The 13165-nt window shown below is 38.2% G+C and overlaps 1 protein-coding gene across 8 annotated transcripts in view; it reads left to right on the top strand.

Annotated features, from left to right (window-relative positions):
- TRPC4 (transient receptor potential cation channel, subfamily C, member 4) overlaps positions 1–13165 on the top strand; it is a 448068-nt gene that overhangs the window by 155303 nt on the left and 279600 nt on the right. For 7 of the 8 annotated variants that reach the window (XM_006837666.1, XM_006837664.1, XM_006837663.1 and 4 more), the window contains one exon: positions 5681–6199. The exons of the other annotated variant lie outside the window; for it this stretch is intronic. In XM_006837666.1, coding sequence (XP_006837729.1) covers positions 5681–6199 — 519 coding nt within the window. The remainder of the gene's footprint in view (positions 1–5680; positions 6200–13165) is intronic. 8 annotated transcript variants of the gene reach the window in all.

The following is a 13165-nucleotide window of genomic DNA, read 5'->3' as shown; positions in this document are numbered from 1 at the left end:
GTGCTCCTTGGAGGCCATGATGGCCAAACTTCGTCTCTCATACTTCAGACATATTGTCAGTAGAGACCAGTCACTGGAGAAGGGTATCATGTTTGGTAAGGTGGAGGGTCAGAGAAAAAGAGGAAGACTCCCAACGAGATAGATTGACCAAGTGATAGCATCGATTGACTCAAGTATGGTAACAGTAGTCAGGTTGGCCTAGGATTGGGCAGTGTTTCGTTCTGCTGCGCATAGTGTTGTTATGAGTTGGTACTGACTCGATGGCCCCTAACAACAACAACAGCAACAATCAGTTATAGGCTGGAGATGTACTAACAAGCTTTCTATAGTGCTGTTTCGGGCTATTCCTTTCTCTCTTTCTCAAGTGTCTATTTTACAATAGTAGGTAAGGGAAACCAAGATTCATAAGATAGTCAAGCATGTTAACAGTATTTCCTCCTTTTTACCCATTCAAACCATGCCTCAATCCCTGTATCCCAAAGACCTGTTGTTCCAAAGTTGAGCATACATCACTAATTACCTCTGTCCCACTTTGCCCATGCAAACCTGCTTAAATGTTCTCCCATCTGCCTTGTTCTTCCATTTTCCTCCTTCTTGTATATTCCGCCCCCCCACCACCACCAAGGAGCTCTGGTAGCGTAGTGGTTACGAATCGGGCTGCGAACCTTAAGGTCAGCGGTTCGAAACTTCCAGCCGCTCCGCGGGAGAAAGATGAGGCTTTCTACTCCCGTAAAGATTTACACCCTCGGAAACCCTGTACAGGGTCGCTATGGGTCGAACCCGACTCGATGGCACTTAACAACAACAACAACCAGCACCCAAACTATGCTGACTTCCCCTCCCTTCCCTTTTGTCACCCTTTATACCCTAGAAACCAATGAAGAATTTATTTCTTTGCTGTTTTTTTTTTTTTTTTCCTTTTAGTGGTTTTCTTAAGCTTTTACAATAATGGTCCTATGCAGTATTTCTCCTTTTGTGACTGACTAATTTCACTCAACATAATGTCCTCAAGGTTTATCCATGTTATGTGGTGAGCTGCATCTTCCTTGTTATTTTTCAAGGTAGCATAATATTCCGTTGTATGTATGTTCCAAAGCTTGTTTATCCATTTCCATTGATGGGCACTTGGACTGTCTCCATCATGTTTTTGTGCTCTTTCTTGTCCGTTTCGTCTTAGTTGTAATGTTTCCATTACAACTTTGATCTTCATTTGCATGTTGCATTGTAAAGTATTAACTTTCTTTGAGGTTACCCTATAATCTGCTAATTTTTCCCTCCATTTAGACAGTCTATTGTATCCTGAAATTTACCTGATCTCCTCACCACCTGGATCTTTGTTTCTATATTTTTCCCTTCTTTGACATTGTTATTTTTTTGATCATTGATTGACCTCCCAGGTCCTCCGAATTTGTTGTTGTGATTTTGTTTTGTTCTGTACTCTGCTATCTGTAGACTGAGTTCCATGTGGTGTTGCCAGGTCTTTAACTCTCTGGTTGTTGTCTGTTCTTGTTGGTTTTCAGTCCAAAGAATTTCATTTAGGACATTTTGAAGCACTGTGTTGGCTTTGAAAAAGTTTCAGCTTCTATTTATCCTGTTTATCCTGGAATGTTTTGGTTGCACCACCATATTTGATTGACATTGTTCCTGGGTAGACACTTCTTGGTTGTCAGTTTTTTGTTTTGTTGTAGGTTTTTTTATATGTCTCCCCATTGTCTTATTGTCTGCATGGTTTCTGCTGAGAGGTCAGCACTTAATCTGATTTGCTTGTCTTTGTAAATAATACTTCTCTTTTCCCTGGCTGCTTTAGAATTTTCTCCTTGTCTTTGATTTTGGAGAGTTTGATTATTATATGACTTGGTGATTTTCTTCTGGGGTCTGTCCTTCCTGGGGTTCATGTAGCTTCTTGAATGCTTATCTTCTCATCCTTCATGATGTTAGGGAAATTTTTTCCAGAAGCTCCTCAACTATCTCCTCGGTGGACTTCTGTCATTCTTCCTGTTCTGGAAAGCCAATAATTCTTAAGTTATTCCTCTTCATGTTATCCAACATGGATCTTAGACTTTCTTCAGCTTTTTTTAAATCCTTTTTTCTACTTGCTCTTCTATCTTAGCAGTATTGAGAGATTTGTCTTCCAGCTTGCTGGTTCTGGCTTCCATCTCTTCAATTTTACTCCTTTGCCCTTTCAGTATATTTTCCATTTCTGATATTTTATTATTAATTATCTGGACCTCTTTTTGAAGGTTTGAATTGTGTCCAATGTTATATCTATCTTGTTTGATTGCTCCTTTAGCACTTTCCTGACTTCTTTATTTTCCTCCACCTCTCTGAGAAGCATTTGGATTTATCTCCACATCATTCTTCTCAATTCCTTCTCAGGAATATCCAAAGCCTAATGTTCTTCTAATGGGAGGTCCGTGTCTGTCTCCAGCTCATTTGTCTCAGTTACTCTTCTCTTTCTGGACATGTGCTAATATCTTTTGTTGTTTTTTCTTGGACATTTTCAATAGGTAGATGTGTTTTCAATGATTACATGAATGCATCTTGCTGTATTGTTAAACTTACTGAGTGTCTCTTGGTGGACCTGATCTGGAGATAGGCTTCCCCGTTCACGTCCCATTACTCAGCTGCAAGCTGTCATAGCAGATGCTTGTTATCTGTGTAATGTGTAGCAGCTGGTATTGGCTACTGTTTGGATGGTGGGATAATATGGGTAATGCTTGTAGCTAGGCTATATGGCCACAATTGCTGTCTCTTCTTGGGTAACATAGGGAGAGAAAGCTCCCACCCCCAGGAAATAAGTGAGACCAAAAGGAAAAAAAACAGAGACAATATAAAAGCAGAGACAAAGAACCAGCACACCAAAAGAAAAACAAAACCATAGCAGACTGTCCAGTAGCGCTTGCTGTGCCGGTCAGTGTCCATGCACAGTAGAAACCTCCAGCGATTAGTGAGGTTGTCCACTTGCTCAGCCCACCCCCCTCTAGTCACAGCTGTGGAGGTGCGCAGCTAGATATTAAGAAATGAATGAAAGAAAGATTGTTCACAATTTTTATCTCTGAAGGTCAGTTAAGTATCTGCGTTTGCACAGTGTAATTCTCAAAATGATTGTGTCCTGGTATATAGTAGTTGGTGTTGGCTCTTTCTTTTTATGTTGGAGTTTTACAAGGTGCAAATACAGTTTGGCTGTATGGCCATACCTGCTGTCTCTTGTTAGGTAAGGCCCCCACCCAAGTGGGAGAGTCAATCATAGGGCTAAATCCAGAGTCAGAAGTCATAAGAAGCTGCCAAAGGATTAGCTGGAACCGCTGGGGCTTTCTGGGATTTCCTCTTTGTACTTTGGGAAAATTGTACTCTGTATGCACAATGTTAGACCATTTTGGGAGTATGCTCCCACCCACCTGAAAATGCACAGGCTAGGCAGAAAGTGTGCGACAAGGGAGAGGTGGAAAGAAAATTAAAAACCTGTCACACCTCTTTTTCCACAAGTTGCTCCATAGCTTTTGCATTGTATCAGCTTGGCTGTGTCCCCACCATCTGATCTCTGCTCAGGTTGTGGGCCATAGGTAGTGTTTGGATTGATTCAGAAATTGAAGCTTCTTTCTGCCACAGTCAGATTTCTCCACCACCAGTGGGTGCCTGAAATTGATTCCCCTTACTTTATATTAGATCTAAGGCTCTGGAACTGTCCTGGAAAGGGCCTTCTGTTTGTTTTTTGTTTTTTTTTTTCACTCCTCCACCAAGGATCCTTCCCTGATTGTTTCCATTTCTCCTGCCTCCAAACCAGAAATTCCTTTGTGTCCATTTTTAAATTGGGTTGTTTTTTCTTTTTCTTGTAGCATTTGTGTAGTTTCCTATAAATTTTAGAAATGCACTATTAATCTTCTAAAGTTGTGTGTGTGTGTGTGTGTGTGTGTGTGTGATTTTAGCCCTTACATTTAGGCCATTGATTCATTTTGAACTATTTATGCATGCACACACTTACACACATACATATGATGAGTGTTAGGGGTCCAACATCATTTTCCATAAAAATATGGAGTTTTCTCGGCACTATTTGTTGAAGAAATTATTTTTTACCTCCATTGTGATGTCTTGACACCCTTGGTGAAAATCAACTGGCCACAAACTTATGATTTATGGAATCTCAGTTTAGTTCCATTGTTCTATATGTATGTACCCTTATGCCAGTGCCACATTGGTTGAAATGAGTAGATTTTTGTTTTTGTTTTTGTAAATATCATTATATCCCTTTCAGTTTTATATTGTGCTGCTTATAAAGCAAATGCATATCCTAAATTATCTGGTTAGTTTAAAACATTCAAATATGGAGATTTTACCTTTACTCACAAAGTAGTATAAATAGAAGCTTCATATGATTAATATTGTTCTCTATATGGTTAATTTTTTTTTTTTTTTGATTCTTTTGTAAGTGTCTTCATTCTCAAACAGAAGCATAGCTTATTGTGATTTGTTGTAGTATCATTTATCAGCTACGTGTATTTAACCTGTGTAACATTTGTTTTTCACTGATGCCTCTATGAGGCTTGCTAGCAAGAAGAAAAAGTAAGCCCCAAACAATAAACCGTGTAGTATACAGAGCAACACGCACTGCCTTGGGTGTCAGAGAGGTGTCCCTCAATTCACATCAATGCTTTTCACTTGCTAAGTTATCACATCAGTAAGATATGAATAATAAAATGTCAAGGTTAATGCATTTAACAGATGCTCAATAAATAGTGGTGGTACAGTGAGTTAATGTGCTGGACTACAAGGTCAGTTTGAACTGCGAGGTCAGTGGTTCAAGCTCACCATCCACTCCTCGAAAACCCTATATGGGGTAACTATTAGTTGGAACTGACTCAATGGCAATTAACAACAACATTATTGTTTTCAGAGTCCTGGTGTGGTGCTATAAGATAAGCACTGGACTGCTAACCAAAAGGTTAATGATTCAAATTTACCAGTGTCTACGTCTACTCAGAACCAAGATTGCTCTGATTTGGAGCTAACTTGACAGCACTTGACAACAACACCAGTATAGTTTTCATTATTACCATTCTTGTAATGGACCTAAAAGAAATACCTAATAAAATAAAGATGTTATCAGTAGAAAAACCCTTGTCATTTGAAAAAATATCAGGGATAGATATGCAAAAAGCTAGCTCCTATATCTTATGCTACCATCTTTAGACACTAGGATTTATGTTAGAAATGCAGAATATAAACCCCAGGGGATGGGAAAACTGATTCAGGAGTTGAAATTTTCTGTAGCCGAGCAAAAGTTTATCTTTAAAATTGTCATTTATTTTTAAGTATATGTCTAGGTTATGTAGGAAACCTACATCTCTGGGAAATAAAAGCAAAGAATTGTCAGTTAAAAAATAGGTTAGAAGTAACAAAAAAAACTTTATTTAGGAAAGAGTTTCCATATCCACCTAGTTAAAGATATGATAAAGTATCATAATTCACGCTAAAGAAGGAAAAATATGCCAATATATTGGAGAAAATATTTTCCCACTGATTTTCTTTTGTGTTTTGAAAAATAAAAAGGCCATATTTTTCTGCAAAAAATTACAAATGATATATGACCCTTGCCCAGCATTGCATTAGGATGCTGTTTGAAATTCACAGAGTTGAACAAATGATTAAATATAGTTTCTACTGTCTTCTTTTTTTCCAGGTGCCTCCCATACTCCTGGACAAGCAGTTCTCTGAATTCACTCCAGACATAACACCAATCATTCTGGCAGCCCATACAAATAATTATGAGATAATAAAACTTTTAGTACAGAAAGGAGTGTCAGTGCCCCGGCCCCATGAGGTCCGCTGTAACTGTGTTGAATGTGTCTCAAGTTCAGATGTGGATAGTCTTCGCCACTCGCGCTCCAGGCTCAACATTTACAAGGCCTTGGCCAGCCCTTCTCTCATCGCATTGTCTAGTGAAGACCCTTTCCTAACAGCCTTTCAGTTAAGTTGGGAGTTGCAGGAACTGAGTAAGGTCGAAAATGAATTCAAGTCAGAGTATGAGGAGCTGTCACAGCAGTGCAAACAATTTGCCAAGGACCTTCTGGATCAGACAAGAAGTTCCAGAGAACTGGAAATCATTCTTAATTACCGAGATGACAATAGTTTGATAGAAGAACAAAGTGGAAATGATCTTGCAAGATTAAAATTGGCTATAAAGTACCGTCAAAAAGAGGTGAGTGCTGCTACATTTTATGAGAGTTGTTAGTTTCCATCAAAATACAGTAGAATTGAATCATAATATGAAGTAAGCAGGGATTTACAAATGAATGTGGTGTTATTATTAGGATGGTGAGACTTCATCTCTCTTACTTTGAAGAAACCAGTCCCTGGAAAAGGACATCATGCTTGTTAAAATAGCGAGTCAATGAAAAAGAGAAATACCTCCAACAAGATGATTAGCAGAGTGACAGCAACAATAGGCTCAAATATAACAATTGTGAGGATAGTACATGACCTGGCAGTTTCATTCAGTTGTGCATAGGGTTGCTGTGAGTTGGAACCAATTCAAAGGAACCTAATAACAAAGAAAAAAAATAGTGCATTGACTGACATTGCATCCATCATTAAGTCAGAGAATATGGCACTTAGGTCAAGTTGAACAATAAATAGCTTCCAATTGAAATTGTTTTAGATGTTGATAAGTTTATGAAGATAATAAAATTGTGCTTGAAAAGAGAAAGACTGGGACTAAGGGGTAGAGGAGATGTTAGCAAGCAGGATATAAGGAGGGAATAGCATGAGCCATAATTGCAATGTGATAATAGAGACATGTATACATGACCATCAGAGGGAAGACTATGGGCAGAGGACATGAGGTGGGAATGTCGATAAAAAGGACACTGAAATTACCCCCATATTTCATGCACTAAACATAGTATTTAAATCTCATAATTTTTTTTTTTTTTTAGGTTGTATTGTGAATTGAGTGAAAGTTTACACGGGAGAATAGCAGCTTTACATTCATCCTATTGTATATCGTTTCATTGCAATGATTACAATCCCCTCCATGCATCATCATTCAATAGCATTTTCTTCCATTCCCTCAGGAATATATAACCATTCAAACAACCTTTTGGTTGTTTGAATGGTTATATATCCACCAGCACACCACAGCCCCTCTTTGAGTCTAGAGACCCCAGACACTCCATCTCTCCACATCATTGTCTCTGCCTCCATCTCTGGTGTCACTGCTTCTCTGGTTAGGATCCCGGACTCTGCTCTTCTCCCTTGATGGTCCCAGGGTCCTCTGGTCCTGGACTGCAAGATCAAGCACTCCCCTCCTTTTGTTACAAAATGTCTACCTTTACATTGTGATATTCACAATCAGTCCTGATAGCAATTAATCACTATTGAACTGTACGAGTCTTATCCCCATTACCTGTCACCAGTCTCGTCTAGACAGAATAGAAACCACTCTGTAGAGACTCTACCTGCCCCTGCACCCTGTGAAACTAGGCTTACTCTTGAAATATTTAATCTAATCACTTTGTGCCTTTGTAGCTCCCCTATTTTGAGTACCTAATGGCTAAGCTGTCCATCCCTGTCAAACCTGTGTACGGAGGGGTGAGAATGATCATTGCTGTAAGATTCATCCCCTCTTTTAAGCTACTACATCCATTAGGATAGGTCAAGTTCATTAAATTGTAGTGGACTACATTTTTCCCCCTCTTCTTTCTTCCTCTAGTTGAGTTCTGATCATCCAGTTATTGAAGCTAGGTCAAATGTGTACTGTTTGCAAGTATGGGCATTCTTATGCGTGTTCCCTCACTTCATGTCAGATGGACGCTTCACTCTCAGCTCTAGTTCTCTGTGGCTATGCCTCTGTCCATGGACTCAGGAGTCCCCGGGTCTCACTATACTTCTGGCCAAACAGGTCTCAATCCAGGTTGACAGGAGTCTATTGAAGGTGGTCGGACTTAGCTCACAGCTTCATTGCTGTTTCCCCCACTTCTCCTTATCGGTAGACCAATGTGGTCATCAGCAAGATTACATGCCTGCTTGTGTATTCCCTTTGAGTTTCAGTCTTGGAAGGGGGTTTGCTCTGAGGGGACTTGATTGCTTGCCTTGATGGCTCCCCAGGAACAATTTGCTCGTTCTTCTAGTAGTAGTCAATCAGACTGCCATTGTTGTTCTGATTTTTTCCTGCTGGTCTTTCTTTCAAGAAGTATCTTCTGTTCCTCTAGCTGCTCCAGGTTTGTCCGCATATCTTTTCAAGTGGAAATTTCCTACCTCAGAATATTCTGGATGAGGATCAGGATTCCACCTAAGGTCTTATGCAATACAAAAGCTCCACAGAAAGCCTCCTTCATTAAGCAAGTTCTAGCCTTATTTTAGGTATTCCAATTACTTATAGGCTGAAGATGGACTTACAAGCTTTCTATAATGATGTTTCTGACTATTCCTTTCTCTCCCCCGACCCCAAAGTATCTAGTTTACAATATAGGCAAGTGAAACCAAGATTCAAAAGACAGCCAAGCACCTTAACATTATTTCCCCTCTTTTACCCATTCAAGCCATGCCTCAATCCCTGTATCCCAGAGCCCTGTTGTTCCAAGGTGGAACATACATCACTACCTCTGACACACTTAGCACATGCAAACCTGCCTAAATATTCTTCCATCCACCTTGTTCTTCCATTCTCCTACCCCTTCTTGTGTATTGCTCCCCCAACACCCAAATTATTATGAGTCTATTCTCTCATCTGTGCTCCACCTTCCCCTTCCTCCCCTCACCACGGCCCCTACACCCTGGTAACCAACGAAGAATTATTTTTCCCTTTTAATGTAGGTATTTTTTCTTAAGCTTTTACAATAATGATCTTATTCAGTATTTTTCCTTTCGAGACTGACTAATTTCACTCAGCATAATATCCTCAAGGTTCATCCATCTTATGTGGTGGCTTGCAGCTTCCTTTTTCTTCTTCAAGTTAACATAATATTCCATTGTGTGGATATACCAAAGTGTGTTTATCCATTCTTCCATTGATGGGCACTTAGGCTGTCTTCATCTTTTTGCTATTGTAAATAGTGCTGCTACAAATATTGGTAAGCATATATATACTCTTGTTATGGCTTGTATTTCTTGTGGATAGATACCAAGTAGAGGGATGGTTGGATCATACGATATTTCTATTTCTAACTTTCTGTGGATGTACCTTACTGTTTTCTAGAGTGGTTGGGACATTTTGCAATCCCCCCAGCAATGTAGGATGATCCCAATCTCTCTACATCCACACCAGCATTTATTTTCCTCTACTTTTTGAACTTTACTGTTATTGCTGCTGGGAGATGATATCTCATTGTTGTTTTGGTTTGCATCTAGCTAATGGCTAGTGCTCGTGAACATTTCTTCATATATTTGTTGGCTGCCCAGACCTCCCTTGGTGAAGTGTCTGTTCATGTCCTGTGCCCATTTTTAAATTGGGTTATTTATTTGTCTTTTTCTTGTAGAGGTTTTGTAGTTTCCTATATATTTTAGAAATTAGCCTCGTCTGATGCATCATTGTGAAAGTTTTTTTGTGTGTTTTTTTTTACCATTCTGTGGACTCAGTTTTTACTCTTGTTGAAATCTTTTGATGGACATAAGTTTTCATTTTTATTTTTTCTTCTTTTGTTTATACAATTTTGACAATGTTTAATAGTTTGTGTGTGCTCTGTATTAGAGCCCTCAAATTTGTCCCTATTTGTTCACTGATGGCCTTCATAATTCTGGGATTCACATTTAGGTATTTATTCCTTGCTGAGTTGGTTTTTGTATATGGTGTGAGGTAAAGGTCTTGTTTCAATCTTTTGCATATCAGTTTCCAGTTCTGCCAGCACCATCTGTTAAAGAGAAATCTCCTCCCAATGCAATATACTCAGGCCCTTTGTCAAAAATCTGTATTTGTCTGTATGTGGATGGATTAATTTCTGGATTCTTGATTCTGTTCCATTGATGTATGTATCTTTCATTGTACCAGTGCTAAGCTGTTTTGACCACTGTAACCACGTAGCAAATTTTGAAATCAGGGAGTGTGAGGCTTCCAAATTTATTCTTCCCTTTTCTTTCTTATTGCCTGAATGACTTCTTGTTTCCCAGTGACATTCGAGTCATGCAATTTCATTTACAAAAAGATCCCTCTAAAATCTTCAGGTAACATTTTCTTGGGATTCAAGAAGGCAATTCTAGCATAGCTTTCATAACTTGCACCATGATAACTGTGCTTACTACTTTTTCTTTCCAAATAATCTGATAGCTACTTGAGGACAAGAATTTTTATTTTTATTTCTGCATCACCAGTATTTAGCAAATAGCATGGTCTCTCTTAAGTAAGTGAATGAATGATTAAATGAATACAAAAGACAAAAAGGGATGAGTAGGCATGAAAGGAAGCATCATCCTTGCAGTAAATAGCATTTAGACTTTAGTGAAGTGCCTTTACAATGATAGTTTAGGCACTATTTTCTACGTTGTTAAATATTGAAATACACACATACACAGGATTTCATTATTTAAGCCAGAGTAAAATTCCAAGCTCTAAGAAACTTCTTTAAAAAAATCCAAACTTATCCTAAAGCTTACTGTATTGCTATTTTCGTATCCCCAGTCTTTGGCACAAAATATTACATTATTGCTGTTAGGTGCTGTTGAGTTGGTTCTGACTCATAGCGACCCTTTATAGGTTTTGCAAAGAGTGACTGGTGGGTTTGAACCACCAACCTTGAGGCTCAAACTGACCTTGCAGCACATTATTCTTCAATGCCACACCAGGTCCCCTTGGCACATAATGTTGATGGTGTGCTATGGAGTTAGTTCCGACTCATAGCAAGCAGCCCTGCATAGGTTTTCTGAGGCTGTAAATTTTTATAGGAGCAGAAAGCCTTATATTTCTCCCATGGAACAACAGGTAGTTTTGAACTGCTGACTTTAAGATTAACAATCCAACTTGTAACCACTATGCTACCAGAAGTCCTTAACATATAACACTGGCAGCGATGGGTCATAATAAGCATTTTGTATGTGTTTGTGGAATAGCCCATGGGGACAGAGAGACCATCTCTGTTATTTCACAGTCACTTTTGACCACAGCCTACTAATTGTCTTTACTGGCATCCTCATCTGTTTACTGTATTAGGGAGCTGCCAACAAGATGGGGTGGTGAAAGGAGATAATCTGAAAAGGGTCAAAGATGTCCCAGAGCTGTCTGGGTAAAATCACTGGGCTTAGAGGATACTGTGGGAAAAAATAAAATAAAATAATAGCACCTATCATTAAAACTGAAACAGTACTGGGTAAAAAGAAAGCAAGCATTTTTTTTTCTCCCTTTTAACAAATTTTTAGTGATATGGCAACCAGGCTCCTTAAACTAATACCAAGACCAAGATCATGAGAGAATCAGGGAGGGAGCACATCAGGCCCTTAATTTACTATGTCCCTCCGAGAGACATCATATTGAGTGCTCTAGAACACTGAAGAAGAAAGGGAACAGAGCATGGTAGAAAGAATAAAAACATAATCCTACATTTTCTTTTCCCCTTTCTATATAGCCTTAAAGCAACATTTGTTGTTGTGTTATTAAGTGCTTTTGAGTCAGTTCCAACTCATAGCAAACCTATTTAGGGTTTCCAAGGAGCAGCTGGTGAGTTTGAACTGTTGTCCTTGTGGTTCAAACTGACCTTGCAGTCCAGTGCATTATCCTGCATCACAATATACCATAAATTTCAAGTTCAGATTATAGCACAAATACTTTATAAACCCTAGAGCACTTTTCTGATTTGGTTCCAATCATTCAAACAAAAATTCATTGAACTCTATTTAGAAAAATTTTGAATATGCCTCATAGGTTCATAGGAAAATGAAGGTGAACATAATTTGTAAGCAAACACAAAGCAGTGTTTATGTCTCATAACTAGCAAAATTTTCTTGAGAACTAAAATGCTTGTGTTTCATACATTTCCAAAGATTATCTATTGAGTCTTTGTATTTGCCAAGGAAACAAGTGGGCTAAGCTGTTAAGTCCATAATTTCAAAAACTGGCAATTCTTATTATATTAAATAAACAACAAAAGAGAAAATATGGCTCACCAAAGAGAAAAAATATGCATCAGTTTAAATATGAATATTAGTATAAAAGAAACAAAAGAAGTAGTTCTTCATCACTGACAAACTAGCTAATTGCATCTGAATAAAAGAAAGTAAGTGATGTTATTGCCAGCTCTTGTTTGCCAGTCATAATAGATTTCATTTGGAAGTGCCAGTTTACACAGAAAAGTTATTATTTCAATGTGTAATACACAGTGGAATATAAGAAAAGCTTTTACAATACACAGTAAAATATTTTAAAGATGTATATCATCATTAAACTAATGTCTTCAGTTTATATCTCTGACAAACAAAAGAAACATTAAAAAGAGTGGCTTGCTGAAAACATATACACATTTTTGTCAGGTAAGTCAAATAGTTTCTTTCTTCAAAATCAAAAATTTTTAACTTTTTAATATTTATTTATAGCAGAAATAAATGCTATATTTTATAGCTAATTTAAAGTGTTTACTACTTTCATGTTTTGTGGAATATCAATTGATTAATTTCAAAAGAAAAAACTTATACAGCATTTGAAAACACAGAATTTTAAATTTAACTGTAGAAGCCATGTAAATAATCACTACAAGATATGAATTAGGAGAAGATGGCTACATATCATTTAATTAGCTGTTCAGAAACTCATGGGTATTGAATTCTAAGGTCTAAAAGCCTAGTGTTAAATTAAATGTCTAACGAGCTGTCAGAGTCCTTTCAGATTGGCTGACAAGTCCTGAGCAGGCATTTGCTTTATCCATTATACAGTGACAGACACTGAAACATTAGGATTTTAGTGGGGGTTGGGGTAGACACTAGGGATCTACAATCCATGTTGCCTTTGCCTAGCAACAGGTTTATTTACATGCATAGAAAAAAGGAAAGGCGCACTCAGCATGCTTCAGAGAACAGCAAGAGAGAAAGCTCAGCTAGAGGTTTTGTTGTTGTTAAGTGTCATTAAGTTGGCTCTGACTCACAGTGATTATGCACAACAGAACAAAACACCGCCTAGTCCTGCACAAGTCTCACAAGTGTTATTATGTTTGAGTACATTGCTGCTGCCCCTGTGTCAATCCACTTC

Source organism: Chrysochloris asiatica, unplaced genomic scaffold (assembly GCF_000296735.1).
Source record: "Chrysochloris asiatica unplaced genomic scaffold, ChrAsi1.0 scaffold00022, whole genome shotgun sequence".
Taxonomy (NCBI): domain Eukaryota; kingdom Metazoa; phylum Chordata; class Mammalia; order Afrosoricida; family Chrysochloridae; genus Chrysochloris; species Chrysochloris asiatica.
This window is presented reverse-complemented; position numbering and strand designations above follow the sequence as displayed.